Raw genomic sequence first — 11180 nt, 5'->3', positions numbered from 1 at the left:
ATAATGCTAATAATAATTCTGTCATCGTTTAAAACCTGGAAAGAGCCATTTAGAAATATAGCGCGAATGAAAACGAGTCTGAGATGGATGGACAGTTTTTTTTTTAAGATGAAATGTATTTCGCTATTTAAAAAGTCCTACATCAATGTGTTGTTGTCTTTGTTTCGTGACTACGTTCTATCCCTCAAACGCGGGAAATGCTTCAATTCCCGCCAAAATTATACATGGCGCTACCGTGAAGAAAACCAGAACCTTTTTAGCATGGATGAAAGAAAATAATACAAGAATGTTCCTGATGTAATGATGGTGAGTAAAAGTTATATAATATTAATTTTTGGGGTAACTGCCCCTTAAATTAAAGCATATTTAGACTATCCAGAGGACACTTTCCCTCTCAAGACATTTACAGTAATATAAACCTCTTTATAATAACTTGATTGACATCTACATACCAATACAACACTTAGAACTTTAATAGGTTCTTATATGATAACTTGTGGATAGATATTATTGATTGCATTTATCGCTTGAGTTCTACTGTAAAATATGATTTGGTGTATTGCTCTTTGAGCACATTTTTGATTTTTTTAATGTCACCAGTTACTAAAAAGACGCATAAAACACTGATATCTCAATTAATACTTAAGAGAAATCATGTCATGATGTAATCCCATTGATATATGACAGCAGAACAGAATTCATTAAGGCAAACTAATACTTCAGAAGGGTAAAATTGTTGTAAATTGAATAATATTATGGTGCATTCTCCCTTAATGAGAAAACATGACACTTTTAAAATCACAAAATTCATATTTGTCTCCTTGTTCTCAGAAATGGCTCGTTGTTATACAGGTATTGAAACCCGATGTTCGAGTTGTTTTTATGCACTTGACCAATATTTTTTCAGTACTGTGTTGGTCCTTTAAGAAGCAATATATAATGGCCTCTGGTGTGTTGCGTCACGTCCGTTCTGTCCTTCAACTCAGTGAATCAAGCATAAGCCATTCTGGGATGCATCAGAGTTCAGTAGGTGTATTAAATAAAGTCAGCACAAATACTCAAATGCTGTTGACCTCGAGTACTCTCACAGCTTGTTGCCAATTAAAGCAGTTCTTTCTTCTGAGGGTTTTATTAAGGCGCTAAGATCCACTCAAATGTGAACGTGTTGGGGAAACATAAGGCAGAATATTAATATCTTCATAGTGATATGCAACCTGCAAAAAATTTCCTCCAACCCTCCATTTTGAGAATGGCTTCTTCAGAAAAAGGAGGGAAGTCTCCGACCGGCGGCAACCTTTTTGAGCCGTGTAAATCCAGATCTGCGCAAATCTTACAGTGCTGTGTAAATCTCATTTGGATCCCGAACGCGTGTGCCATGGCCTCTCATCTCTGGGCTCTTGCATTTTGGGGTGTTTCACGAGGAAAAAGGAAGTTGTAGAACGTCGTCACTAGCTCGAACAAACCCATCTGGCCCCTTTGAGTGAACTGCACAAAAAATAAACCAAAAATAATCAGATGAAAAATGTTAACGCAGGTTAAAGAAGATATTTTATTAGCCAACAGAGGCATTAATATAATAATTTAATTAAGTTTATTAAGTCCACATCATTCAATAGGCATTCACAACCCATTTTAGTTCCATAATGTGATGCTTTTAAGAGGAAAGTGTTTTTAGAAGGTTTCATTACTTACGTTGTTATTCTAAAATGCCAATCATGACTTAATAAAAAGAAAATACAGTTTCCCCGTGTGGAAATGTAAAGTTATTTTTAATAAATCATGCTCAGTAAGACTAGGAGAATCTATTAAGAAAGTAAACAGAGTAAAAAATGGCATGTATCTGCCATTAGATGGCGCTCTGGTCCTAAGCTTCACTTCAAACTCCTCCCCTTTCCTCTAAATCTCCCTGATGGACAGTTAAAGCGGCCAATCAGCAATCAGTGTGTTGTAGTTCTTTGGTATTGCAGTGTATTGCATAAGCTGCCGCTCTTACTGAAGGTATGCTGGATTTAAAAGAGTTAACAAACTGCAATTATGATTAACCAATTTAAATGTTCCTGACCGATTTATTCCTAGTTGGACTGTCATCTTTCACCTTTTTTAATTAAAATTATTCAGTCCGTTTGATCTGTGAGAACATGAAGTTTCAGTTTTTGATCGTATCTGAGCTCATGGCGGCTGATTTCCACACATTTCACGGTTTATAAAATCTACAATCTGCAAGTTCATTAAAACATCTCGGTTGTTGCGGCTCAGCAACATACAGAGTGTTACTAAAGGTGTTACATTAGCCTACTTTTGAGATTGTGGTCACATGCCTGCTGACGTGGACCTTGAGTCAGAGTCTAAATTTAGCTTGCAGTATAAACACACTTCACATCCTCTTTTTGAGTTCACACACAAACTAGCCGGCCTGGGTAAATTCAACTGGCATTTACTGAAGACCTTGATCAATCTAAATGTATCTCTCATACAAGTAAGCATTAAACGTCATGAATAAATTTGAATAACTCACATATGGAAAATGTTTACCTCTATCAAAACTAAAACTATCATTTTATTTAAGCAGACCATGTTGTTTTCAACTGCTGTTTTTCATTTAAAAACAAACAAAATACATAACTTAATATAAATTCTACAATAACCAAATTTACATGAAAAATGGCACTTTTCAAAATTAGTATACTCTGCCATATCATTGTTATTGACCCCCGCCACTCAGAAACACTTTAAACTAATGTGACTTGACCACAAACCTTAATTAAACCCAAATAATAATGTTTTCAATAGTCATGCAGACTGTAGTTTTATAAATAGTTCTAAAAGTAAAAAAAAAACAGTTATAGGACTATGTTTTATACATAAAGTTGTTATATAAACATCAACTAGTGATTCAACTTTCCATCATTTACTGTAAAGTTATTGGTGTAGACCTGATAACATCTAAGAGAACTTAAGTAAACAGGATGGCTAAACCAATAATGATGTCATCTCTCCCACTGAGCATTTGCATATGCAGCATAGAAATAACAGACAATGATGTCATTGCACATCGTGACAGAAACCACTGCAAAGAAAGCCATGGACTTGTGGTGCTGTTTAACCTGCTTGATTCAAATCGGCCATGAGGAAAAGAAACTAACTTTTCTCATCCGAAATCACTCTTACCAGCTGAAGATGATCCTGCTGAAACTGATCCCCCATTTCACGCAGTTTACGTCCAATCTGAATCTCCACACTAATTCCAATGTCCCGTTCGTCTTCCTTTTCTTCTGGTCTCCCTTCGTCCTCTTCTGCGTTTTGTGTGCCATCCAAGACGGGTTCAAACAGTGCAGGGAAGTGTGCACGAAATCCAGCATTTCCTTCAGGATAAAAACAAAATTTATATTTTTATATTGTATAATAATCATTACTATTAAATATTATTTTAATATGAAACATATTTTACATACACTTTTTTTATGTTCAGGGCAAATATACCTCCGAAAAAGAAAATTGTTCATATATTTCATTATTTATAGATAGATCGATAGATAGATTAAAAAAAAACTAGTAATATTATATTGCAGTAATATTATATATATATATATATATATATATATATATATATATATATATATATTAAAAATTTATCATTCATATTTTATATTTATTTTTTATATAATATTTTATCAAATACATATAATATATTCAGAAATGTAAAAAAAAGAAGAATAATATATTCCAGGTGTGCATATATGACTATATGATGCATATTGTGTTTCCCTACCATGAAAAAGTGCTCTAGGCCCTTCTGGGGCCCCAGGGGCAATAGTGAGTGATGCAAGGCCCCTGGCTCCACAGTTAGCCCCAAATGCAGTCCTGGCATCCACAGCTCTGCAGGCAGATGATGCATCTCTCTCTAAACCCTGGAATGGTGCCATATCTCCGTCTCTCGCTGAATTAAGCACAGAGCTGGTAGTCTGTGTTGATCTGTCTTTAAAGCGTCCGTGTCTGTTAGCTGTTTGTCCCACCTCTCCACCTCTCCCGTCTCTGTTCTCTGAGCTATTGTTTCTTAGCGGTGTTTCACAGCAGTGAGGAAGCTGTTCGTCCTCCTCATCATCCATCAGCGGAGTCAGCAAAACCACCCTGAAATAAACCACGGACTGTCACTCTGTCTGTGCAACTGTATGAGAATTCACATTCACATGGGAAGTCGTGGCCTAATGGTTAGAGAGTCGGACTCCCAATCGAAAGGTTGTGAGTTCGAGTCCCGGGCCGGCAGGAATTGTGGGTGGGGGGAGTGCATGTACACTGCTCTCTCCACCCTCAATACCACGACTTAGGTGCCCTTGAGCAAGGCATCGAACCCCCAACTGCTCCCCGGGCGCCGCAGCATAAATGGCTGCCCACTGCTCCGGGTGTGTGCTCACAGTGTGTGTGTGTGTGTTCACTGCTCTGTGTGTGTGCATTTCGGATGGGTTAAATGCAGAGCACAAATTCTGAGTATGGGTCACCATACTTGGCTGAATGTCACTTCACATGCTGTTCATTCGTTCTGTATTACATAATATGACATGAAGCCTTGTGATGCCGTTGTTTTGCTTCATGACATTAAGCACAAGCACAATGGAGAAATTCTTAATGTGCTATAACAAAATCAAAGATTTGAACTTATTATTTCTTTATTTATTGGGTAGCTATTGCCAAATGCCAGATCATTTGATTGCATGCACAATTTTGGACAAAAACAACTTAAGCTTAACGCTTTTTGAAAAGTTGATAAACTTATTTATTTTTTTCTATCCCAAATTATGCACAAGTATAGCATGTTCTCAGCAACTCTCCAGTTCACATCAGTGTAGTTTAGGAACACTTGACCTAATTCAAGCTCTGAATCTCATAGAGATCTCACCCACATTCACAAAAACAAATAACCATTGCTGAGGGTTTTGGGTTAGATGGGTTTTGGTTCTATTTGGTTTATCAATGAATAATTAAGATCTGACAGTTTATCAGCTCATAAAGTGCAACTTGTCGCATCAAAGTGCAGCAGTGAGATGACTTAGTCTGTGCACAAACATTTCAAAGGAGCCTCATACAAATGAGGGGAAGTTTCAGGCCTGCACTCAAGGGTTCGGTCTACCGCGGTTTCCCAGAAAACAATACCAGTCATATCTGCACTATCATAACAAACAAATCCGTTTATGAAATGTTCATGAATAATCTGATCACCTGAGAGTTACAATGCAGATTAGTACAGATGCTTTCAAAGAGAATAGATTAATATAATACATGGCAGCTGCAATAAAATTAGTCAAACTGAGAGGTTGCATGATGAGTTTTGAGACATTTGTTTTGCTGAATTTGTTAGCATGACTGCTGTAGTCATCAGAACAAATACTCATTTAAAAAGTATAATTCTATTAATAGAGAGATTATCATATGGACAGATGATTATTAATGAGAATTACACTCTTAATCTCTGATGAAAAACCAGCCCAAGATGGTTTGCTGGTCTGAGATGGTCTCCTAGCTTGGGTACCCAGGTCTGTTGGCTGGTTTTAGAGGGTTTTTTTCATGGGGCAAACAGAAAACCAGCTTGACCAGGCTGAAAGACTATTGTAGACCATCATAAACCACTCTTATTATTTAGCAAATCATTTTAGGCTTTTTTCAGCAGGGAATTCAAAACAAAATAAAGCATATGTGACCAAGTAATACCAGTAAAAACTAATGCATAAAAAATCAGGAAGACATAAAAGCCTTAATGTGATTGACAGTTTTTGATATTCCAGTTTATTAATTTCAGATGTGCAATCAGAATATCATGTTGGGGGTATTTCAGTCTTATGCTCTTTATTCTGTAATTGAACATTTTTGTCACTCTCTTTCGTAGACCAAATCACTGAAACAGAATCATTTCAGTTCTAAAACTGTAGTAGCCTAAATAAAATACACGATGAAACTGCAGCAAATAATACACAGAAACGAGAGACACTCACCGCCAGTGCTTGAATGTGTGTGTCAGTGCTGTTTTTATTCCGCTTTTTGTGTCAGAGCTCTTTTACTCTGTCTTCACTCTGCTTGTATTTACTATCACGAACTCGGTCCGCTTTCATTCTGCGCCCTCCGCTCAAGTTGTTCGCATTGGACACGAGCGCGCAGAAAGCCACTCCCACCGTGACGTCGCATGATATGGTAATTACTCGAGTGGGAGGTGTCCTTTTGTTGCCTCAAAAGGCTAGTCTAGGGTTTTTGTTGAACCTGTCAAGTCTGTTTTTTAGCACAAGCGGTGTATTTTAGAAGTTCAGACTGTTGAGATCATTGCCTACGTTATTTAAAAGAAACGCTTTGGCGTTGGATTTGTTGAAAAACTTTAAAAAGTGCTTTAAACTAATCAAAATGAGTGAAAGGCACACTTCCATGGACATCCTTAATTAGCAAAAGTAATTATGTAATTTCTGACTGAACGTTTTCCAACTATAACATTTGCAAGTTTTTTCATTGTTATAGATATTATAGATTTCATATTGATTTTTGGAATGATTTGTAGATCTTTTCAATTATATTAAGTCACAACATATGTTCCTAAAAATTGGAAGATGAAAGATGGCAGTTTGGATACTTCTGGAAGCATTGTGTAAATATATAGAGAGATACTGAGAGAGATAAATATATTCAGCTTTTAATTTTATGGAAGAAAGAAAGACACATGGTAAAGTGTGCTTAATTTTCACTTTTTTGTGCACTATTAATTACACACACCTAACCACTAGCCCACCAAAAATGAACATTTTCTGAATATGAATAATATTTGTTTTGAAATTTAAATTCATTTTGGTAGTCCATATCCTTAAATATCCACAGGAAGCCTTGTTTTGTTTTTATGGTTTTGTAATGGACAAATACACTGACTTTGATATCTGATCAAGTTTTTCTTTTTCCCTTGGTTAACATTTTTGGACGGAGGAATTTATGTGACTGTTATGAACCATTTGTACACATTTCCATTTTTCACATTTGTGTGCATGCGTGTTTTCAGCTTGAGCCTCGGTTCAAGTGCACTTTTGTAAATGGGAAGTGAGTCACCTAAATCTTCCTGTTCTCACTCGCTTGCGATGACATCATCCTCTCTGTCAGGGCTCAGCATTCCTGCGCACACTGTTACCATGCTTCTCAACTGCGAGATTGCAATGGCCAATTTAGATATGAAAGACTAGTTACCTCTAGTTAACTCTAAAACAGAATGTGTTGATTGACGTGTTTTTTGTAATAGATTGTTTACAGCCTGCATACTAACTAGTCAGTACAGGCCAACACATTGCTGGCAGGGATTTCAGTTTGCTCAAATGTTGGGATGGTTTCAGATGAGGACGAGGTACAGACAAATCACTGACTAGAGGAAGAGGATTGAAATAGGCTCAAAGTGACTCTGTTTCTAAGGTAATTTTGGATGGGGAGGTACGAGAGATGAGAGCGAGGCAAAACAAATGCTGGCGCTGCCTCCGTGACAACAGCTACATCATTGGTTCTTGTTTCATAGTAAAGACCCGTTAAAAAAATATAAAATCACAAGAGGCCCAGGAGACGCTTCCCTCACAACTGCATGTTGCATCAGAAAGATCCTGCAAGAGGAAGAGCTAAACACATACACACATAAACACATCACATGCTCCACTTCACTCTACAGCACCCCCTCCTTCCTCCCCGCTCTCCCGCCAAAACATCTCTGTGAGTAAATCCTGCCTAGAAACCAAACAGCTGACTTCGGCCTCAATACAATTGGTGCAGCTCCCTAGCAACGGCGTGGGTTTATTCAGCCAATCAGGTGCTGAGATTTCAGCACTTTCGACCAATGGCAGGTGGCCGCAGCTTACTTAGACAGTAACAGTGACTTGGTAACTGTCCGGCAGAACAGAAAGCAACTATGATTGGTCAGAGCAGCTCTGCATCCTGATTGGCTGCTCATGACGATCTCCCAGTCATTCATATGTTTTAGCGGCTGCCCTGAAGGGATACACCCACAGCAGAAGGTCAACTTCTCTTCATGCTGATTGGTCGAGCAACAACGTGGACTCTTAGTAACAAACCACAATTGCTAAAACAGGGTGTGGTTAGGCTTCTGTCAGTCATCCAAGTGCTAGCCAAACATGATGTTGTTGCTGCCGTTCTGCTCTAAGCAAGAAGTATTGTGTATGACAAACAGGCCTACATTAACACACTTATCACACTTGCCATATCTGGGAGTAAAATGACTCAAAATGTTGCTGGTGAAATGTCACAGTACGCGATTTCTTAATGCTTGTTTACACACGTACTGTGACAGTATTTGCTGATATTCATTGCTAAGATCTGTGCAGCTCCTGATCACAGTCTCTTACAAACTGACATTAAGCTTTTGTTAGTTTGGTTGTTTATATTTACAGAAGAAACTGTTGAACTGATGTTAGAACTCGAATTTTAGAATTCACATGTCATATTTGTGGTCTTGCTGTTCCCTTTTTTTTCCAAACGGTTTACTTGTCATTCTGTGGTGTTTAAACTTTAGATGCATGTTGAGCAGTGCTTGATTCACCTAGCAAGAAGAATGAGTCCCCAGACAAGCGGCTGCAGCTCAATGAACACAGCAGAAGACGAATCAGAAGTGACATCATGGCTGCAAGATTGCATGACATCATGCTTGAGGGAAGACAGATTAATGTCAAATCTGAATCCGAAGGAACTGGGAAATGATCAGCCTCAATTATCTAGATAAATATAATCATTTAATAAGTTTTTTTTTTTAAGATAATTTGATTACTTTTAATTCATAAGCCCCAGTGGTTTATGTCTAAGTCTTATGTCTACAGATATTTAGTCAAATCTTTGATTTAAATGGAAACTGTTGTAAGACAATCTCTGGCCTTTTCACCTCTAACCAAATTATTAGGAAAGCTTACTGTTTAGATGTGTAGGATGCCTGTAAAAGACATCTACACATCCACCACAGACAGTATATTATTATTATTTATTACTTTACATCTACTTTCCTTCATTATTAGGAGGTTTGTACTGTTAAAAATACTGTGACGTTAGACTCATGTTCCTCGCAACTTTTACAATGTAAAAGTCAAAGATTTAAAAATTAATTGTCAAATTTAAATCAGAAGGAACAAAGAAATTATCCATCTCAATGATCTTGATAAATTTAATCAGTTTAATAAATAAAGCCTTATTTTTCAAGCTAATTTAATTACTTTACAAAAGGCTGCATTACATTCGTTTAACTGTTAGTCACAATGGCAAAATAAAGTTGAGTGCCTATATTTACTCAAATTGCCAATATATAAGGAAACTGCACTTTTAAAAGTAAAACGAATGCAAAATGTGTTAAACGCAGCTAGGAGTATACCACTTACAGCAACTCTTACTGATAGCTGCAAACAGTTGGTAAAGTAGCCAAAGTATTTAATAAATCAAGCTTCTGTATACAAACATATAGATATGTAAGTGTGTGTGTATGAATCACAATTGGAAATCCCAGAGATGATGTCAATAACAGGTGTTCTGGATCAGACTGCTCCAACCTCAGTGGAAGCCCAAAGGGAAGATGGTGACAGGTGATGTCAGCAAACTGCAGCCTGGCATCCAATAGGGTCCCCCGGGGCCACCTATGATGAGCCACCTGCATGCATGTTTGAGTTCATTAAAAGAACAGATGTCCCACCACCATATCACCACAAACTCAACTGAGCTCTAAAAATAGAAGTGAAAGCAGCACACATTCCTGAGGTGTGAAGTGTGAGATAAGCAGTTTTGTTGTCAGCTGTGTCATACAGTAGATGTCCCTATACAAATGCAAAACACAATTTATGTGTGTCCTGTAATGACTTTAATCAGTCTGAACATATTTTTCCAGCACTGGCTATTCAATTCATATTCAAAAACTAAAAAATCTGGTTTATTGAGGTCAGATCTCAATTTAAACTTTATTTCCTTACATGAAAAAACAGCAATGTCTTTCAGGGTAGTAATTGACTTCACAGTTTTAGAAAGAAATGTTATGGCGTCCTCTACTGGTGATACCTTCATCTCTTTATGAAAAACAACCATGTACACCAAGGCTTTCCTAAAGTTTATTCCAAAATGTATTTCAATATACATAATATTAATGAGACATGGATGGTTAAACCATGGTTTTGCTACACTTATCATTATTTAACCATGGTATTTGTAGTAAAACTGTGGTTATACAAATGATAATCAAATTACTTTTAGAACAAAAACTGTGGTTATACAAATGATAATCAAATTACTTTTAGAACATTGGGCCATGTGTTAAGAGCTTCTCATGCTCCACACCAGTGTTGCTAAGTCCGCTCTTTTCCCAAATCGATTATCTGCCAATAGTGATTGTTAGACGATCAATCGTGGGAACTCCTAGAATGGAACAAGAAGAAAAGGAATAATATGGTAAGATGGATAGATGAGGGCAGTACAATCCTTCACTGCATTCATTGGATGGAGATCCTTGTTGTTTTGATTATATTTATGCTGTACATGATGTGTACTTATCTTTCATGGATGTTGCCAGTGAAACACCTTCAGATCCCTGTACGAACTTTAGCCTGGGTGAAAGCAGAGGCAGGCCCACCACAGGCTGATCAGACCTGGGTGTGTATCATTTGGCAACCCGCACTATATCCGTCCACTTCAGGCACTACCAGTGGCTGCTTCTTTCAGTGACTGGCCAGTTCCCTGACTATCCTTCGCTGGACCTGTCCTCTGATGCCCAACTCCTTCAGCAGCCTAATGAAACTAGACTAAATGTTTATTCCTGCAGGGATTTCAGTCTGACTATATCAAATGCAAAAGCAATATCAAATGCACATTATATAGCCTATATAATGTTATTCAATAATGTCAAATGCATCAGTGCAATGATAATTCACCACATTCATTACTGTTAAATCAGTTATGTAATGGGGAGACGGACTCAGTATTATGTTGCAGCAGGTGCATGATAACGTGGTATGCCACTGAACAACACTAACTTGTTTTTACAAAGACATTAAGCATGTTTTCTACAAACAATGTCTAACTACATTTTTACTTTATGTTGGCAGGCAAAAAAGCCATGTAAAATCCAATCTGAGTGGTCAGACTGAAACTCCTGAGATTTCCAGAAATGCCATTTGAATATCAGACCACATATGAAT

At 37.4% G+C, this 11180-nt stretch overlaps 1 protein-coding gene across 1 annotated transcript; it reads right to left on the bottom strand.

The window, feature by feature from the left end:
• Positions 1–1327: 1327 nt before the first annotated feature.
• LOC132092151 (uncharacterized) lies at positions 1328–6121 on the bottom strand. The gene is made up of 4 exons (XM_059498249.1): positions 5985–6121; positions 3770–4128; positions 3169–3362; positions 1328–1485 (listed from the first exon to the last, which is right to left on the bottom strand). Exons 2-4 carry the CDS (start codon positions 4104–4106, stop codon positions 1384–1386), a joined length of 633 nt encoding a protein of 210 aa, XP_059354232.1. The 5' UTR covers positions 4107–4128; positions 5985–6121; the 3' UTR covers positions 1328–1383.
• Positions 6122–11180: the final 5059 nt, after the last annotated feature.

This window comes from Carassius carassius, chromosome 18 (assembly GCF_963082965.1).
Source record: "Carassius carassius chromosome 18, fCarCar2.1, whole genome shotgun sequence".
Classification (NCBI taxonomy): Eukaryota; Metazoa; Chordata; class Actinopteri; order Cypriniformes; family Cyprinidae; genus Carassius; species Carassius carassius.
The sequence above is the reverse complement of the archived record's forward strand: the minus strand, read 5'-3'. Positions and strand labels throughout refer to the sequence as shown.